The sequence below is a fragment of the Cyrtonyx montezumae genome, unplaced genomic scaffold (genome assembly GCF_038088225.1).
Source record: "Cyrtonyx montezumae isolate F1298 unplaced genomic scaffold, pur_monq_1.0 scaffold_2, whole genome shotgun sequence".
In the NCBI taxonomy this organism is placed as follows: domain Eukaryota; kingdom Metazoa; phylum Chordata; class Aves; order Galliformes; family Odontophoridae; genus Cyrtonyx; species Cyrtonyx montezumae.
In genome coordinates this window covers 47860563-47881252 of record NW_027071936.1, presented here as the reverse complement: position 1 = coordinate 47881252, position 20690 = coordinate 47860563, and the positions used below count along the sequence as shown (strand labels likewise).

Below are 20690 nucleotides of genomic sequence, written 5' to 3'. Positions count from 1 at the left end.
AGAGCTAAATGCCATCCAAATACAACATTATGGATTATGAGAAACTTTTCTTACTAAAATTCTGTTGGGTCAAGTGTAAATTCTCCTACTCAAGTGTTTTTGTGTACTCTTCTCAACAAACCAAGTAATTTTCTACTGAGTTGCTCTCATGTCCTTCTACTAACCAGCTTTTGAGGGTGTTGGGAGGTTATTTTTTGAGACAGAGCAGAACCAGGAATTGTGTTGATCAGAAGACAGTTGATGAAGTTTGATTAGTGCTTCTGTCTGTTGCATAAGTAAAGTCACAATCCTAAATAAATCATCAGTGAGAAAGCTCAGCTTTTTGTTTAAATGTTCCAAGCTTGTTTGAATAAAAGCCTGTTAATACTTCTCAAAACAGACTTTGCCAAAGTCTTGGATTTCATTTGCCAGTACTAAGATTATCAGAGCCAGCTTTTCCTAACCTTTTCCTCCAACCTTAGGCAATCACTGAAACTGATATTTAGGTAATTTTTCAATTTTAAAGTTGTTACTGGTTCTTACTAGGTTAAAGGAACATACTTGAAACACGCACCAAGAATCTTGTGATATAACAAAGAATAATGTTTACTGGAAGCATATTTATTTATGTTTGAACATTTTAATTTGCCCAAACGAATACATATTCCAAAGTAGCGCTTTGTTAGTGGTTTTAGTTTTGACTTTGGTTTCCTTGATATTTATGCCTTCAGGATTTAACTGCTGTCTGTTAGAAATTTAGCAGTCTGTGTTATTTTTATTCTGTGTATTTATACTTCCTTGTTCTAAACTATACTTTTCCCAACTGCACTCTCAGCATCTCCTACCGTACTGCCTTAAGGAAAAAGCTTCATTCTTCCTCTTCTGTGCCAAATTTCTTAAAATTTCTGGCTCCTGTAGATGAAAATAACACCTCAGACTTTAGGAGCACAACAAGGTAGGGTTTCTCTCTTTAACCCTGGAGGTAAAACTGTATTATTCAAAGGTTTCTTTGTTTGAAGTATTTGAAATGCTTCCTGCACTTGCAAAATCTGACTTGTGCAACAGTTCACTTGCATGTATTCTGCATGTGTTTATTGTCAAAAGGATGGAGCTATCCCAGTCTCCTCTCTTGAAGTGTTTGCAGAGCTTGTCCATTTTGGTGTTGTGGTGGTCGTGCAGCTTGCATCTCTTCACTTGTGATTATTCCTGCACAAGAACTCTGTTAGCAGTTTTTAGTGAAGAGAACATACAAGGTTCACCCTAAGCAGTGTCAGCCTCCTTAGGGTGGGTGGAGAAGATGGTCTGTGGAATGCTATTCTCAGTTGCAGAACTGTTTGAAGTTCATTTATCACTCTCAACTCAAACGAAGACTGATGTTATCACTTAGAAATGGGATTTTTGATAGAACGACAGCATTGGTGTGCATATTTTCATTTAATAATCTGAATAAGAACTTCCACTGTGTAGTTTGTGTGTTCCATTAAAGCAGTAACAGCTAGGGTCTCTGGACACTGTTAACCAACTTCTTTGCTTCTTTCACATTGTGACAAGAACACAATTATAGTTTCTGCTCTAATTCTGTGTTGTGAAGGAGTGTACTATGTATCTGACTCACAGAAGGCTAGAAGTTTAATTAATGTTTGTAAAATTCCTTAAGGTTTGCTGATAAAAGACATCAGCAGCACTCTATCTCCTACAAATAACTGCTACTTATTGTGGATGGTATAATAATGATGGCAGCAGAATTGTAACGATACTTAGACATACACCATCTTTAATGTAGTGTGTTCAATGCACTGCTACAAAGAAAGCTGAAAATGAAATGAAACCATAGATAGCAGGTTGCACAGAGCTGAGAACCCCTTCTGGTGAACTTGAGTGATGCCTGCAGCCTTGTGTAAGCCTGCTGCTACTGAGCAAGTTTCACCCACCTAGCACTTACAGCTTGATACAGCATGTGCACAGCACACTGCGCTTCTTAGCAGATGGTTCTGATACTCACTGAACGCTGTGTTGATGTTCCTGGCAGATTTGAGTAACCTACTCACAAGCCATTCTGTGTTCTGCAATTTTAGTGACTATGAATCCAAACACAGCCAGGAGGCTGTTGGTGCTGACAGCCCTGTAAGGACTCGCCGACATTCTTGGAGACAGCAGATATTCCTGCGAGTGGCAACTCCTCAGAAAGCATGTGATTCTCCCAGTCGATACGATGGTAAGTCTGTATTGGATTCCATGTATGTTGTTAGTGGGTATAATACGTGAATTGTGGCCCATTTCATCTGCTGTGTGGGCGTGCTTGCCCAGTGCTTTGTCTGTACTGGCTTTGTGGCTTCCCACTTCTGGGTTATGCCAAGCTCATCAGCACTTAGACTTTTTATTTTTCAACTTCCTATGTAACTTAGTGCAGATGGTACAAAGTTAACAAACCAAGGAAGAAATTATTTTCTAGATGAACTATTTTAATGAGTTTGAAGAGGGGGAAAAAAAAAAAAAGCAGCACCAAGTATCGCTTTCAAGAAAATGTGATCCTGCAATTTTATCTTGTCATGCCAAAGTACAGAATCAAGGACCAGAAAAATCCATCCCCAGCAGAAGGAATTACATTTCTTTCATTACTTCACTTGAGTTCTGTGGTGTTTACTTCATACCAGGCTGGATTTGACCTCACATTGTGCTGCTTTGTTCTGCAATTCTTTACCACTTTAGCAATGATTATCAGCTATACTTTACTTCTTTCTTGAATTTCTGTAGATGTAAAGAACCACAGACCAGGGAAAAAAAAATCACTGCACATGAGCATGTGGGTTCATCATTTTTTACACATCTCACCTTATGTGAGCTTGACACATGCTACATTACACACTAGAATCAAAAGTGCCTCAGAGAACTTTTGGCTCCAGATTTCTGACTCACTGGAATGTGAAATTCACTGCTGGAGCTGTGCAGGATCTACCTTCTGTCCTGTCTCTATGGCCATAGCATAAGAATCAAAAGGAACCTGAGCAAACAATACATTGCAGTAAACGTAATAATGAAATAGTCATGTTTGAATAGGGAAAGCTGTCAGGTTAACAATCATTGAAATGTTGTTATTACATCTTAAAAAGAGACCTTTTTGATGAACTGAACACTTTACATATCAAAAATGTTTCTGTCATTTCTGTGTTTCTGTTATGAGTTGCTTGCAATATAATTGGACTTAATATGATGAGATGATGTCTGGTGTCCTGATTTCCCACATGAAGTTTGCTTCACCAAGTCCCACTCCTGACCCTTTCTTCTTTAGGAAGTATTCATTAGTAGTTTGAATGCTAGTTGAGCTAAACCTTTCTCTCTTGTAACTTAGCTGGGGGGTAATGTTTGCTAGCTGTGCTTTGATGGCTGCGTTGTGCAAGACAAGGCAAAGAACAAACTGTTTTCCAGGTACCATAATTTAAATGTACCACTTGCCTTATCCTTGAAGAAGTCTGTCTGAATCAGTAGCGTTAAGAATGCATAAAGTAGATGTATCAAAATGCCTTTTTGCATGCCAGTTGTGACTCCTGCCTTGCCTGACAGCTCGACTCAATCCAGCCCAGATTTTTACTGCTTTTCAGCTGGAAGTTAGAAGTTTGCAGGATTATAATATTACATTTAATGTAGTGAGCTGCAGTGCAACATCTTCTCCTGCTGTTTGCCCCTTGTCATGCTCCAGATCTCCTCTTATACTCTTTTGGTCTAAGGCAGAAGGGCTTGCATATCTAAATGATTTGGTTTGCTTTTCTTTTTTATTTATTTATTTTAATATTTGACAGTACTGCCACGTGGAAAAGTTGTAACTCAGCCATCCACTTGTAATCGGAAAAGGGTCTAAAGTACCTTTTTAGACAGTAATTTTTCAGAGTAAAATTTTTCTTCAGCACTTTCAAAAAAATGTGGTTTATGGGAGAGCTGCTAAGTATAGAGCCCAGACTGCTGGAAGGTGAGGAGCAGAGTAGTTGTGCTGCTGTGGGTTATGCAGAGCACTTGGGGGCAACGTTTCACTCACTGCCAGCTTAAGGCAAGCTCTGTATCTTACACTCTGGTATGTCATTGTTTGTTTTTCTGTATCCTGTGAAGTGAGGGGAGATAGAAGAGGAGGAGCACAGTTTGCTAACCAAATCAATTGCACTGCCATCTGTCTCACATACTATATTTCTTTTGAAAAGAGACTTTTATTAATCTCTTTTTCTAAATTATTTTGGCCTCTTTTCTGTGTATGAATTCACTTTCGCTCTTCTGCTCATTGTCTTAAACATTTCAAATTATGCATGTATATCTCTTTGCCCTGCATGAACACAGATATTCATACTTAACATGGAGTCTTTCCAACAAATTGCATCCTATGGCTAGGCAAATCATAGAATTGTAGAGATTGTCTAAGTTGGAAATGACCTACAAGACCATCAACTCAACTTGCCAACCTGAGCTACCAAATCCTGTCCTTAAACCACATCCTTAATAAATCGGTAATAACAAATTTTAACGTATTGTATTGAAATACATAAATTTTCAAGAATTTCTCATTTGGCCTTTCCTTGAAGTTGCATATGAGAGTGGAAGAACTTGTTTTTTTTCTTGTGATTCCGTATCTGAAGTTTTCTAGTAACAAAGAGCATCTGATCATGCCACTTAAATGATTGTGGGTATTCTCTTGTTTGTTTATTGACCTGAAATTTGTGATGTTTAAAATGAAACAAAGAAAAAGAATCTAGGACAGAAAATTAAATGTTTATGTGGAATTATTCCATGCACATTCCCACTGTATCTTGCCAGACTTATTAAGTTCTGGAGAGAATTTGTTGCTGGTAAGGTATACATTCAGAGAGCCATGTGTAAAAAAACTCCATAGTGAAAATGGCACTGACACATTATGTTTGAACCTCTTCTCTGTTACTTCCTATAAGAAGTTAAAACTAAGCCTAAAATAAAACATTTTTCTACATTAAGGTTTCCAGCTTCTAAACAAAAAGATTGCAAGGTTCAATTTGTAGTTGGTTATATACCAAGTACTTCTGAAAGGTTTTAAAATTTAGGCCTTTAGGTGAGTTTGTCTCTTCTGTTATTTTAACTTTTTGTTCCTCTTAGCAGGTTTTCTTCCCCCCCCCCACCCAGTTTTCACGAAGTCTTGTTTAATACTGAGATTGCTTGAATAGTAAATGGTTAATTAAAATTGTTCTGGTCAATTAAAAAATTTCATTAAAATAAGATTTTAAGGCAATATTTTGATAAACAGTGGTTTAACCACTTTAATGTCCTCACAGAAGGAAAACGTTTATATTAGTTGTAGCTCTTTCTGGAGCTAATGGAATTGCCTGTTCATATCTCTACCCAAGTAATCAAATATGGGACATTTTAGTGACTACTGCAGTCATTCACCAGCTTTTCATTTATGAACTTTTGTCAGTGTGATCCTTGGCAGCTATACATTTTTATGGTTTCTTATGATCCTTTTTACTTCATTCTGCATATAGTTTTTGCATGATGGCTGCATGTAATACATCCTTTTGGAGCGCAGGGATACTCTGCATCTTATAACTGAAGCCCTGTCACACAAAGCCTGAGCTGGGTACAAATAAATGTATCTGTATAAAGAGCATCTCAGTTTGTTCTTACTCTGGGCCTGCTCTCAGCTTGTTCTTTCTTGAGTGTCAAAGGAGGTGGGAGCATCAGAACAGTACCAGTATGAGGTATGTATGGACGTGCTCATTTATTCATGAGCAGTGAGGGGTGAAAAGAATATAGGTCGAATGTGGAATAGGAGTCAACAAAAGCTGTTGAGGTTGGCAGATGAAGAGGGAAGCAGTCTTTCAGCATGTGCTAATGTGCTTACATCCTGCTTAAATGTACTTAGTAATCTCATAAGTTTTGAAAGCTGCACGTAGTTTTTAACATACAGCAGTTTGGTTCAGTGGAATGTGTGCTCCCAGCTATGTTCATTTAAGTTCAGTTCAGTTGTTCTACTACTTATCTTTGCTTTCCCTGCTTTCTTCCAGATTGCTTGTACATGTTAATGAAATATTCGGTTTCTTGTTGCAGTATTTCTGCTCCAGTCTGTTCAGGACGTGAAAGTTGGATGGCTTGTTTGTCAGTCAGGCTTAGGTATTCCTGGACATGGATGAGTGTTGACTTAACCAAATGTCCATTTTTATACTTTACTTTGAGGGATTATCTGAACATTCAGCTTCCCCACCTTTGCCAGCCAAACAGCTGACGCAGCTCTGCAAACTTACCAAGCCACCTGAGCCGTTAAACAGGTTTATTTAGGTTCCTGAACATCCTGGTACATGGTGGTGGGAAGAAAGGCAGGTTGTGAACATGTTGCATTTTATCAGTGTAGACTTTAGACTTTCTGTTAAATGTCCACAAGAGATAAGAGAGAGGCGAAAAAAAAGATAGAAAAGGAAATGCCATTTGGAAGTCAAAATCAAGCTTAGGACTCTTCTACGGAGGAATTAGAGGTAGGATTGATAATGGTAATAGTTGAGCCTATCGAGTTTTTTAACCTTTCTGCTGCCTTTTTTTCTTTTTATAGCTTTAACCTCTGTGAGCTAAATTTCTTCAAGTGTCTTTAGTTTGTCAGTAACAGATGAGAATTTCCATCATAAAGAGAAGCAGTGCCATGCTTCCAGGTGATACACGCTTTGCAGTGATGCAGGTGTTGCCACAGTAAGGTCTGATTGCTGGAGGACCTGAACTGAGTAGCACAGCCTGTAAATTGGGTGATGATCTTTTAAGTTGGTCCTTGAAGACCAATCAGTAAAATTTGCATTGAGAAATCAAGTGTACATTAAGAACAGGAAATGTCAGGATGTCTCTGTAAGTAGTCTGGTACCTTCTAACACCTACATCATATATACATATTTAAAACCAGAATACATGTTTGACTCTAAGAAATCCATAAATCCCTGAGAGGATGAGTTGCGAGGGAAGAGATTTGTTTACCCCAAGATGTACACGCATCTTATATTGGCTAGTCTGAAAATGTAACAAGATGTGAATAGATAGCAGCATACAGTGGATAAGGATGTTCCTACCTATATCACTTTTACTTTTCATGTTAACATTTGGTTACCGTTTTTGTGAAATTTTATTTCTGAAGTTGATGTTACTTTGTGCATATAATGCATTATAAAAGAAAATGAAAGACTTCTCTAATGGATGGAATTTATATATTTTTTTCCAAGTTCCGTGTCTGCTAAAGTAAATAAAGCCAGTTCTGACAGCATTGTTCTTAAAAGCCTTTCCCTCATAGCATTAAATATACATTAAAAAATGGACAAAACCTATTAAATGTAGTCATTGTAGGAAAAAAATGTGCAGGACATCGCTAGTAGTGCACTGTGTATCAAAGGCAACAATCAAAACAAAATGTTTCCTTTTATTGCCAGCGCAAGTTGAGTGACTGTTCCTTCTCTACCTGATAACTTACCTAAAGCTCTTCTATAGTTGCAAGTCTTTGCCTAGGAATGTCTTTAAATTTACCTGTAAAGAAAATAATCAGATTAATGCTTCCCAGTTTAAATGATCTAATAGAATTTCATCATTGTATTGATATTTTTAATAACCAACTGTATTCCTGAATGAATCTATGTCAGCATTTCCTACTTTGTAAAACACTGCCATATAAAATGTAGGATATTTATAATTTGATTAATTTACCATCCCATGAAATTCAGCGTTCTCTGAAATGTAGATACACCAAGTCTGGATATCCACACTTCGTCCTAAGTCTCAGTTTGTAAAGAGGTTGCTTTTATTTTTATAAGTATATTTTAGTACTTGAATTTAACTGTGGTAACACACAGGTAAATGCTGTATAAGAAAACAGGTGGTATTTGGATCCACCCTAGTCCTCTCTGACTCTTCAAGAGGAAAAGACTGACAGTAGCAAAACAGAAAATCAGAAGCCAACAGCTGTGAACATTTCCATTCATATTTAGTTGTCTGAGTTCAGTTGTGCGAGTGCCTTTGAACGAACAAGAGAAGAGTAACTGCATACGAACTGTGTGAGTCAGTACACCACGACTTTCTGAGCAGAATTTAAAGGGGTAAAAACATTTCCATTTTGTTAGTTTGTAGAGATGTGATGTTTTGCATTTATATTTGTGTTCAGTGTGAAATGTATTACTATGCTAGATGATGATAAAAAAAATGGATCATGGAGCTGCTGTACAAAATACTTGTTTCAGGAGTGTGAACAGATATACTTGCCCTTCTCTGAACAGTCTGGGCAATAGGACTTCAGTTGCATGGATTTTAAAACATTTTTTTGGATGTGTAAGTGGTCAGGTTCTTTGTAGGGAGATCATCCTCATGCATTCTGTTTGGCTGAGGGGGAAGCACTGTGGTTATGACTTAACTTTTGGAGATAAGTAGAAGGAAATGGGTGGACTTTTGACCATTCATTTTAAAGGAGGCAAAAGTAGTAATTTTTCTTCTAAGTTAGACCACTGAGCCTTCAGAGAAGAGTATGAAATAATGATAAAATTAAGTGATTCCATAGCAGGCATTAAGAAAGCAAAGTACAGGAACTTATGCTTCTTCTGATAACTTGATTAAAAAAACAAATGTTCCCTGAAAAGAGATGCTTTCTCAATTTGCGTGAGGTTTATTTAATTGTTCTTTTCTTCTGCAGTGTTCTCAGTCTTCTTAGAATTGCCTTGCATGCCTGACAAAAAGAATCATTTTGTGGTAGATCAATTGAAGCCAAATGAAAAAGTGCAGAAAGTTATGATGTGATTAAAAATGAGAAACAAAAGCAAAAATATCCTAGTTGTTTGCCTCCCTTTCTGTATGTTTACTTTAAGAGCTGGTAATTATCCTGCTGTATGGCCTTAGTTGGTGTGTTTGTGCAGCTACGGGTGTGGGGTTTCTTTGTCAAATATGGTTCACAGATTGTTTTTTAAATTAAGTGAGTTCTTTATTTAATGTGATATGCTTCTTGAACCAGGCTGGGTTTCAACTGTAGGTTGCATTTCTGCAGTTTCTCAGACTTGCCTTTTCTCTTTCAGTTCTGTCCGTGTAACACTGTACTTAGTAAGCCACGCTCCTGATGTATGGTGCAGTTTTTATCAGGTTGTTGAGTTGTTAGGCCATATGATTCTTATTCAGAAAAAACTTAGTAAATCTGCTTGAAACTGTCCTTTGGAAAACCATGCTTGATAGTTATTGCTACCTTCTATAAACGTATGTATATGGATACACACAAACACACGAGTGTATGCATGATATGTATATATAGATATAGATGCAATCTTTGGAAACATGTCCCTTTGTTCACCCATTCATTAAGTCTAAGTAGTTCATAACAATTTCTCTCTTTTGAAGATTACACTGAACTGGGAGAACTTCCACCCAGATCTCCTTTGGAACCAGTGTGTGAAGATGGCCCCTTTGGCCCAGTGAAGGAAGAAAGAAAACGGACATCCCGTGAGCTTCGTGAATTGTGGAAGAAAGCAATTATTCAGCAAATACTGCTCCTCAGAATGGAGAAAGAAAACCAGAAGTTACAAGGTTGGTGAAGCTCTTCGTTACACACTACTGCAGTACAAGTTAAATTTTTGGTTTGCTCTGTGGCCTTCACAGTGTTTGAGCCAAACCTCAGTGAAATGTTTCAGGCATATAAAGTTTAGCAGTATCATCCTCAGCTCTCACTACAAAAAGTAATGATTTATTCTTTTTTCTTAGCGCTTACCCTTATAATTTGTTTACTTCATCTTAATTGCTACCCTTCTTAGTTTTACAGTGGTTGAAGTACTTCAGCCTGGTGTCTGGAAGTGATCATAAGAAATTCAGCACGATCATTATCATGAACTGAATTCTTTTTACGTTTGCATCTACAAGCCTTTGTTGAAGTATTGATCACCACAGTATTCTGCTTAGCCAGTTTTTAAGTTCTTAAGGATCTCGTTGTGGACTTCAGCCCATGGGTGCATGCAGTAGTACAGGCACCATGCAAGCAAGCTTTGTATGCAGTAGTTATAACTTAGATCAGTCAAGTGTGAGAAAATTGGAGTGGTTCTTAACCTAATTTTTTTCTGTGGCCGAATGCATCTCTCCAACAAGTCATATCTTTGGTGTTGAGTTTGACATTTAAATTCAAAAGGCACCTTATTAAGAATACTGATTTTATTGTAGAGTTGGATACAGAATCACCAGTGATTGCCTCTGAGAGCTGCTCCTTGAGAATGAGGACAGAAATGTTTGTTTGGATTATTCTAGAAGTTTAAGAAAGGAGTAGCCACCTGGATTCCCAAGAATGGGGAGTCACAACATGAAAATGGCAATTCTTATTTACCTTTGTGTAAATTTGGAGGGGGATTGTTTCCACAAAGAATAAATATGTAGAGAAAGGTCCCAGAAAAGCAAAAAAAGGTTGATATTCCAAATATAAAATCCTATTTTAAACTGAGGCTGAGACTCATAGCTGTAAGAAGAAAATGCTTTCCTTGGTCATTGCATATAGTTTTCCAAAGAATTTACTGACCCATAAGCTATTTGCTTCTGGTAGTAAGATCTCCTGTCTGGGCCCTGATATCTGAAACACTTGATTACTTCAATTTCCTATAAACTCCAAAGGTGTCAGGCACATTAATATGCTTTATCCATAATTGCTATTACAACAAACCATGTCCATGTAAGCCAAATACACAGTGCTAGGTGCTATGAGAAGCTTTTAGAGAGATGCTGAGAGCAGTGATTTATACAACTCCTTCAACTGCAGGATATCAGAAATGGGCTTTTATCAGGTTGTTCTGTACCTTGCATTTTTATGGAATTTTGTATTTAGAAACGCATTTCCTTTGTTTTATATCTATACTCCTGAATTTTTGTCTTCAGGTTATCTGAATCTACCACTACCAGTCAAGTTCTTGGCAACTGCATGACCCTAATATCCATTCAAGCTTCAATGGCTTTAATCAGATGCTCTGATTTTTCTTTTTTTTTCCCTGCAAAACTATCAGAAATTCACTAAGATTAGCATGTCTGAAGCTGGTTAGTGAATGAATGAGGCAAGTTCTGGCAAATGTGAAGGCCCCAGGTGTGCAGTGGGTGCTCTGGGGTAAGGAACATGCCTTAGGTAGCTGCTGAATGAACAGCACAGCCAGTGAAACAGTACTTGCAAAACAGATTATTGTGCTGCAGTGAGCACTGTGAGCTGACAAGCAGTATGGAGTTTCACTGCTTCGTTTAACATGTCAAACACTGTTAATACATGCAGTTGCATGTAACACCTTAACAAAGAAACAAAAACCCTAACATCAACCGCAGCACACAGCAATTTTGACAATTAATAGGATTCAGTTTTAGGTAGATTGCACAATAACTAAGTAAATTAATCCATTTTACAAGTATTAAACAGTGTTAATTGGTGTACTCATTATATTGTTTCCCAGCCTCAGAAAATAATTTGCAGAACAGGCGCCTGAAACTTGACTATGAAGAAATCACACCGTGCTTGAAAGAGGTAACTCTGATTTGGGAAAAAATGTTGAGTACACCTGGAAGATCAAAGATTAAATTTGACGTGGAAAAAATACACTCTGCTGTTGGGCAAGGTAAGCACTGTTTGTTATTTTTTGTTCTTGAAATGTGTGCAAACTGAAAAGGAATAGGGCGACTTAACCACTCCTCCTAAACAGGTTCTTAGTGAAGATGTTTCTCAGCCCGCTGACTGTACAAGTAATAATCTTTAGTATCTTCATGGTTATGCTGTTATACATTGTTCCCTTTCGGCATTAGCTGCACTTGTCTTACTGGTGTTAATAAACTGGGTATTGTTTGTTGTTTGTTTGTTTGTTTTAATGAAAACTTTTCTTATATGAGAAGTGCAAAGTACCTTTGTGTATTACAATAGTGGCAACCCAATTTTATATATAAAAAGTTGTAAATAAAGATCTAAGCCTAGATAATGCCAAATACATGACTGTGTAAAGAGCTGAAGCTGTCTGCACTGTTAGCTGGGTAGTACATGTATATACAAACAATGAACATTGCTGTCTCTCTAGAACAGCTTTTTACCACAGCTCATTGCCACAGTTTGATGCTGCGGCATCAAATTTTGATGCCACCGCTTCATTTCATGTAGATAAAGGGCTCTGTCCAGTCGATACGTGATCATGAGAAAAATTTGGTTTCTCTTGATAGTCTGATGATTCTAGCCCATGTTGGTATTGCAAAATAAATAAATCCCTGTTTAATTGATTGTTGCCAATAGATTCAAGTAGCTAGCAGGTGAGTACATTACCCATGGCTTTTAATGCTACTAACATTTCTATATGACCTAACTGTAGAAAATCATGTTTTTAGAGCCAAGTTTTGTCAGATGTCTTATATAAGCCAAAATGAAAAATGCACTTAAACTCAGGTTAACAAGTTCTAGTTTAGATAAAAACTGTTAAAAGTAACTTGGCAAAAGGTGCACATTTCAGTAGGAATGGAGCTTAAATTTGGTTTGTAAATATGTAGTATTGGTTTATAATATACTCTGTCATAGATGCATAAGTGTAATGCATATTTCATTGACTGTACAATGAAGCATCCAGAGATGAATTCAGTATGGAACTGTTTCCCCTAAGAGATCTGTAATTCATTTGTCATTTGGATTAATGTTGAACATCTGTAGATGCTAATTCAACCTTATGTGAGACATTCAGCTTCACTGGGGCCGATTTTATTTACATATCTGAAGAGGCACTTTCCCTCACTGCTTCCTGCTGGAGACTCTTGATTCTGTGATTCTGCAATAATCAGGGTTAAGCTCCCTAAATTAATGCATAGATGCATTCTCTAAATAAACCTGTGGTTTGGATTAAAGTGCTGTACAGATGTACTAATATTTAATGTTAAAGCAATTGTCTGAATTATGATAATCTAGTAAAAATAAGACAAATTCGTATCCTTTTGTGTTTATATGGGAGAAGATAGTAAAATTGCTCTGTGTTACTGTCTTTCCACGTATGTGTGAATCCATTTTTGTTCCTCCTATTGTTGTAATCATCCATGTTACCAATCTACCAAAAGAAATAAAGCACTCTGAAAAACTTAAAGCCATAGGTTATTTAAAATTTTAATGCCTGGTTCCAGTACATCATGGAGGACTGGACTGTACACTTACCCAAAGAACAGTGTTTGGAGTTCTTGTGTAGATGATTTAATAGTTTTGGGCTGAATGAAGTATGCATGCAGTAATAACCTTTCTGCTCATTTCAGAGTTTTGCATATAGATGCAGATGAAGGTTGCCATAATGTGCATGAAACTATTAGTTAAGTAGTTTCATCCCTATATATAAAAAAAGAAATTGAAGTTTTAAAACATTTCTACTTGCAGTGATTCAACATGCCAATAGCAAAATTGGAAATAAAATATTTCCTGATGACATGGCTTTTGTTGTATTCTCTAGACAACATTCTGTTTGTACTTGTTTATACTTCTGGTATATGTGCATCCTATCTTCCTAAAATTTACTGCCAACAACAGTGTCAGTGTTGTATTGAGAGAACATCTGAATTATTTCTATCGCAAAGCTTTATCATGTGCTGTAGGGTGGAAAATGGATGATAAGCATCTAGCTTTTCAGTGATCAGTATTACACTTTTTTTTTTGCCTCCTCTAGTAGTTCTAGGGTTGGATAGAAGTGCTAACCTTAGACTTCATCCTGTTTCCACCTTAAAATCTCTCCTGTTACGTTGCCTGTTTCTTCTATTTGTGAAGGAAGTACAAGAATAGTATTTTGATCTATGGTCTGCTTGAGGTAGCAGATAGGGATCTGCTTGCTTTAGTTCCTCAATCCTGTTAGCTCAGCAGTTGCTGAAACTCAGTGCCAGTGGGAATTACAACTTTAATGACCTTCTTCTCAGGAGTACCACGTCACCACCGTGGGGAGATCTGGAAGTTTCTTGCAGAGCAATATCATCTTAAACATCAGTTTTCAAATAAACAACAACCAAAGGACACACCTTATAAAGAACTCCTTAAACAACTAACTTCCCAACAACATGCAATACTTATTGACCTGGGTAAGTACAGCTTCGGGTGGGGGGTGTGTGGTTCTGATTTCTGGAAAATAATTAAATAAAATAAGGTAATGTATTCAAATACTCTCACCATTTAATAATAGGTTGTTCGTAAGAACTGCTTGTAGTCTGGTCTAAATGAGAACTATTACTTGATGACACTAGGAAAATGTAAAATGCATGTTTGAGGCACAGAGGGCCTTTGCAACGTGTGGTTATTAGAGGCTTCATCTGTATTGCAGGTATTGATGGTGAATGCCACAGATCAGTGGAATAGAAATTGTCAAGAAAATAAGTCAGTGATTAAGTGCAGATTGTTGAATAACAGGCGCTGTTCATTTGTGATACCCAGTATTTACTGTCTCTCTTAAATACTTTTACTTGAAATAGCGCAGAAGCTTTGCTTTTATTTTTTTAGTTGGTAGATGATAGTACCTGATATTTTCACTTGTATTAAAGCAATTAAGAACAACTTAAAAGCCCTTTTTAAGGCAGTTCTCAGCAGTGAATTCCCATTGCCTAACTTCAAGCAGCAACTTGCTCCTAATCTGGGACAGTGAATTGGTCTATGGAGGCACATATGCTGTTCTCCACTGAGTTTAGTAGAGGGTAATTAGAAACCAAGGCTTTTAAATTTCAAGAGCCTTGTAGGTGGGCTTCAGACAAGTCTATGCCCTCAAGCAGCAGACTGCATGTGGCTGTTCCTCTGCTGGGTTAAGAATTCTGTGAACTCTCCTGTAGTCATTAAAGGATTTCTGATGTGACAGTAATTGTTCAGAATTATGCAGTTGTTGACTCATATGCTCACATGTCTAGCCTTTACCTTTGTGAAAGTATTAGTGCTTGAAAGAAACTCATCTGATGCAATAACACCTCACTGATATGTGGCTGAATTGGACATTTTTACAGCTAATCCATAGGTTATCCTTTGGAATATATGGTCACGGAGATGTGTGTGTATGTGTATATATGTATTATATATATAAGATCCTGTTCTCTCCTCCCTTGGATATTTCAGTTCAGTTTATTGTCTTGGAAACTAAGAGCTTGTGTTTTTCCAAAGGGATGCCATCACTTGCATGTGAGATTCTATGGTCTACTGTCTTTGTAATGCTCTTTCTAATTAAAGGAAAGAACAAGTCTTTTCTTCCAGAGCATGATAGAGTTTACAGAGGCTTGTGTTACAGGGATTGTGGTTTGAGTATTCAGGAATATTCAGGGTTTCGATGGTGCACTAAGCTTTACAAGGTACAGAATATTTTCTTCCTCTTTCAGTTGGTGTTTTGCAACTTTTGGTAAAGTAAGTAGAAATACAAAGTCAGTGCATACAAAACAAAAATCTGGCAGAACAGGCACAGTTCTGCTATAACTGATGTAGGCTGAGGTGGGAAGAGTGGCCATTGACATTACCTTCACTTTTCTGTATTTTATGAGCTTGCCAGGCTTAGGAGTGGCACTGGGAAGGGTGTGACACTCCAGGGCCTTAAGTGGCCAGCTAGGAGTAGGTGAATGCCAGTGCATGCAGGTGTTGTTTCCCACCAGACTTGGTCACACAGATTCTAGTAATTCCCCTGGATGGATGCCAGACATGTTTTATATTGTTTTGAGATAGACATTTATGTGCATCATTTGCTAGCAAGTATCTATTAGTCAAGTCAGCATACATGGTTTCGATACCCCCTGGCAGCATATGTTGGGATTCTATCACATCGAGGTGCCATGGTAAGGGGTGAACCATTCTGTACAACCATTACGTGAAATAGAGTAGAGCTGTGCAGCATAAATGGATAGGCAGCTAGAAGGAATTGGTGTTCAAAGAAACTTTTGTTCAAGAATCCTGAAAGCATGCACTTATCCATGAAGAGAAGACTGATGCTCTTGCTACCTGTGGTTATAACATTTAAAAGCTTTTCCAAATTAAGCCCAAAACATCTTGCTAACACAGTAAGATGCTAAGTTGTAATAGTATTGCTTGTGCATAGTTGAACTGATGTGTTTTCACCGGTAAATACTTCTTCCTGAGAAAGAGGAGCATTGAGATGCAGATTTAAAGTACAGCAGCCACTCTACTGCCCCAGTTTATGTTGTTACTCTGCTGCTTTACTACGCACATAAGAGCAAAGCCACAGTTATATGGCTTTTTTTTTTTTTTTTTTTTTGTCTATTTCCTTCTCTGGCCCTATCTGCAGGGGGATTTCAGGTTCTGAATGCTACATTTATGTTCAGTAAATGATTTATTTTCTCATCAGGTTAGAGTAAACTGACCTCCAAGTGCTATAGTGTAGGAAATTGCGGTACTCATCACTGGATGTTTTTTGAGCGCAGTAGAAAATAGTTTTTTTTATAGTCCAGAAATTAAGTAGCAAATAGTTACTTTTTCACGTGGCACTCCTGAGGTACCAGAGTTCATTTCAGCCTCTTTTCAGCAGAACCAGAAATAGTTTACTCCTAAGAAAATAGTTAAGATCCTTGGGTAAGTCAGGGCCAGAGCACTCAGGAAGAAATCTGCTTGTGAATTTAGCACTTTGATCCCTCCGTTTACTGCTTTTTGGAATTTCCTTGACTTTCTATTCTTGCTCAACTTGTGGTTTCTCTTTATGACTCGTTTGAAAGGCACCTTGCCACCTGAGCAGGGCAGCACACATCTGTCTTTAGACTGTGCTGCAATAACTCATTGTTATGGCAGAGGTGACAAAAGAATGCAAGCTCCCTGTACAAGTGGAAGCTAAAAACATTGCTTCAGCAGCATTCAGTTATGTGACAGGGCCTGGCCTAGGGAGACCTGCTTAGAAATAGCAAGCTGAAGTGGTGTGTGAAAGGCCGCAGCAGCTACCAGATGGCAAAAGGACTCTGCCCCAGGCTTTGTCTCACTGAAACGGGAGCTCCGATGTTATCTGGCAGCACAGCAGCATTCCAGGAGCTAAGGGGTGGGGTGGTATTTAACAAGTGGGCAACGGAAAAACATGCTTCGCTTAATACTAGAACAAAAGGCATATTCAAATGTAGTAGGGGAAATCTGATAGGGGGAGTCTAGAAATAAAAATACTCTCTTTTGGAAACATTTTCTAAAATATCTGTAAAATTAAGGCTGTTAAATATACTTGGGGAATTGCAATAGCATGGAGTGACTGAGGTTGGAAGGGACCTCTTGAGATCAACTGGTCCAGTGCCCTACCCTAGAGCAGACTGCACAGGACTGTGCTTCATCAGATTCTGAAATGCACCACAGATGGATACTAAAACCTTTCTGGGATGAAGGGCTGCAGTCTGATTTTTTTTGTTTGGTTGTGTTGTTGTTTTCTATTTTTAAATGCAAATCACTAACCTTAACTGTGTTCACAGGACGCACATTTCCAACACATCCGTACTTCTCAGCACAACTGGGAGCTGGGCAGCTGTCACTCTACAATATTTTGAAGGCATATTCCCTTCTGGACCAGGAAGTAGGATATTGCCAGGGACTTAGTTTTGTAGCGGGAGTTCTACTACTTCATATGAGTGAAGAAGATGCTTTTAAAATGCTGAAGTTTCTCATGTTTGATGTGGGGCTAAGAAAACAGTATCGTCCTGACATGACAATTCTACAGGTATAATTTCTATTTTTCTAATACGAGAAAGCTGATGATTAGTCATAGTAAGACAATATAGATAGCATTGTCAATATCTAGACTAGACCTTAAATTCATTTCTCAAAAATGAAGGTGGTGATCTGGAAAAAGAATGGATCATCTTAAATGTACTAGTTTCAAATTAAAATAAGCTACTGGGAAATCTGTGAAAGCTATGATCAGCGAGAATTCTAGTATATGCTATTATTGAGGTTTAAATGATCCTGAAAATGAACCAGTTGCACACTTATGGGTGACCCATCCTTGGTCTTTTCTGTTGGTATTTCTGAGTATTTCTTCACAAAAATCAGTCCAAACATCAGTTGACAAATATCGTTCACTGTTTCTAGTGAAGCATGGACTTCGTTGTTATGACTGTTAAAACATATTTAGGTTTAGTCTTTCTTTTCCTGTGCAGATCCAGATGTATCAACTGTCCAGACTTCTTCATGACTACCATCGAGACCTTTATAACCACCTTGAGGAACATGAGATTGGCCCCAGCCTCTATGCTGCTCCCTGGTTTCTCACCATGTTTGCCTCGCAGTTTCCCCTTGGATTTGTAGCCAGAGTGTTTGGTAATTCTTTATAAAATTTATATATATTGTTCCTGAAACCTTGTATATGGAATACTGTTATCAGAACAGTGTATCATCCAAATATCTAGGAGAAATATTTACTTTCTATTGATGAGCAGGACAAAACAGAAGTCATCCTACGAAGTGGATGTTTGCAGTAAAATTGAAGGAGAGAGAAGAACATAGGACAGTTCCAAACAGCCTCATATTTCATTCTTGTTGTTACCTTTTTCCGACCTATAATTACTTCCAGAGAGAATGTTAGATTTGTTGCCATTAAAGCGTAAGAGATGTGGCAATGGCACTTAACTGCATAGAGCTACTTCAGTTGCAAGCTGAAAAGAGATGTAAACAAGGCATCATCTGAGAAATGTATCCATTTATTGCATTATCACCATATCTAATGCTGTAACTGAAAAATGATTTTGAAGGTTAAATTTCTAAAACATACACAGAGATGACCCTTATGGTTTAAGTGTGGATTTACTCTGCAGAAGCATAGAGTTAATAAAATCCTGTTAATTATCCTTACACTTTTAGCCTGAAGGATAATCTCCTTACTTTGTAAAAACTGGAAAATATTACGAAGCACACAGTGTTTAGGCTCTGAAGTCACTTCCATTACTAATTTTTGGAATCTGTAGAAGTAATGTTCTATTTTTTCTTAAATAAATTCACATTAGGATTTCACCTTAATGCTTTCTTATGGATGTACTCTGTAGATTAATTGCTATTGAGAAGGTACTTTATTTTCTTTTTTGTTCTTTGCTTTTTCATTGCGTTATATGGTACTGTATCTTCCATGATAAGCAGGACAGATTGGAATTCTCCTTCTGTTTTCTGTTTAAAATAGGAATTTATTTGCCTTTTCCCTAGTCTCACTTAAGAGATGTAGGTATACGATGATTAATTTTGATGCTTCAATGTCGTTTAATGTTACAGTATCATCTACCGCAATAAAAAATAATAAATACAGGTTCCTAGATGAGCTAACAACAATCCAGTCCTGTTTCTGGTCATGCCACAAGTAATATTAAAAGAAATCACAGTAATAAGGATAATATACACTAAGTAGAACTACATGTTCTGCCACTAGCATCTTAGCTCCAGGGAAAACAGAAATAATATTTTACCTTGTTCTTTCATTTATTTTTATTTTGTGAAACAGTTCAAAGTAGATAGTTGTCAGTGGAAGTTAACCTGTCTGTCAGTAATAATCTTTAAGAATTAAATGAATCTTTGTATGTAAGCATCATGTACTGAAATTATCATCAGTTCACCTTTCTGTTATACTTAATCTGTCACAGTACCGTGCATGGCAACAACAGGCTTTGAAATGGACTGTTGACTGTAGTGAAGATTATAAAAGTGCCTTGTTTATCCAGTATATTCAGATTTCTGCCTTTCAGAGCTTTTGAAAGAAAGATTTTGCAGATCTTTTTAGAAGACAAAAATGCCTGATCTCCACAGTCAACAGATTTAAGTCAAGAGCAGAAAAGCATATGTGACTTACGCTGTCACATAAATCTCAAATACAGCATAACCAACTCTTTAATTATTAGTTAAATTAATTTATTAATTATTAGTTAATTTATTAATTATTAGTTATTTAAGTTATTAGTGTCTGAAAGTATGTATCAATTTCTTACTTGAAATGGTGTTTACTGGAATTATGTAAATAGAGAATGGTGGACGTTCTTTTACACTAGAAAGTAAAATGTCACCTACATCTGCACTTAAAGACCAAAACAAGCAAGTGCAAATCTGAAGAAGGCTAAATCTGTCACATTATGGGTGACTGGAGTAAGAATTATAGTAAATTAGGATCCAGCCAGTTCTGACCTGTGTCCATAGACTTTTGAAAAACTGAAGTTCATTTTCACTGCTCACTGAATAGACCTCTTGAGAGAAATGTTACCTTTTAATGTCAGAGCAACTCATCTGTAGGCTATTAAGACTTAGAGCACACTGTTATTTTCTCACATGTTCTTTGAACCCTTGATGTTAGAAGCCCTGGTGTTACTTAATACAATTGTTACAGAATACTGCCTGTGTCTTATCATAAGGCATATTTTTGCAAGTGTTTCACAAGGAATATGTAAAAGCAGTGGGCTAGAAAGAGGTTAATCTAAGGACAGATTTATGAGTCAAACAGAAAAACGGCTTTTTACTTTTTAATTATTTATATAACTTTTCAACACCTCTCCTGTGCTCAATTTAATGAAAGTGCAGTATAACAAAGATGTATTCTTTAGTACTCATATTTAGTTATTAAAGGAGGAGATTTGTTAAAAATAATGTTTATTTTATTCCAAGATTATAGATAAAACTTAAATTCTAAATCCTCTAGGCTGCCAATCATGCTGACATTAATTTGGTACCTTCACTGTGCAGGCATTGGCTGGCAGCCCACTGAACAGGAAGTGTGGGTAGTGGATAACAAATGGGTCTTTGTTAAGTACTTTCTATTTTAAATGAGAGAAGG

At 37.2% G+C, this 20690-nt stretch overlaps 1 protein-coding gene across 6 annotated transcripts in view; it reads left to right on the top strand.

The window, feature by feature from the left end:
* TBC1D1 (TBC1 domain family member 1) overlaps positions 1-20690 on the top strand; it is a 101997-nt gene that overhangs the window by 72983 nt on the left and 8324 nt on the right. For 4 of the 6 annotated variants that reach the window (XM_065735673.1, XM_065735676.1, XM_065735677.1 and 1 more), the window contains 7 exons: positions 815-934; positions 2055-2194; positions 9331-9516; positions 11400-11561; positions 13864-14022; positions 17362-17606; positions 18046-18205. In XM_065735673.1, coding sequence (XP_065591745.1) covers positions 815-934; positions 2055-2194; positions 9331-9516; positions 11400-11561; positions 13864-14022; positions 17362-17606; positions 18046-18205 — 1172 coding nt within the window. The remainder of the gene's footprint in view (positions 1-814; positions 935-2054; positions 2195-9330; positions 9517-11399; positions 11562-13863; positions 14023-17361; positions 17607-18045; positions 18206-20690) is intronic. The other 2 variants (XM_065735675.1, XM_065735674.1) reach the window with 1 other exon arrangement.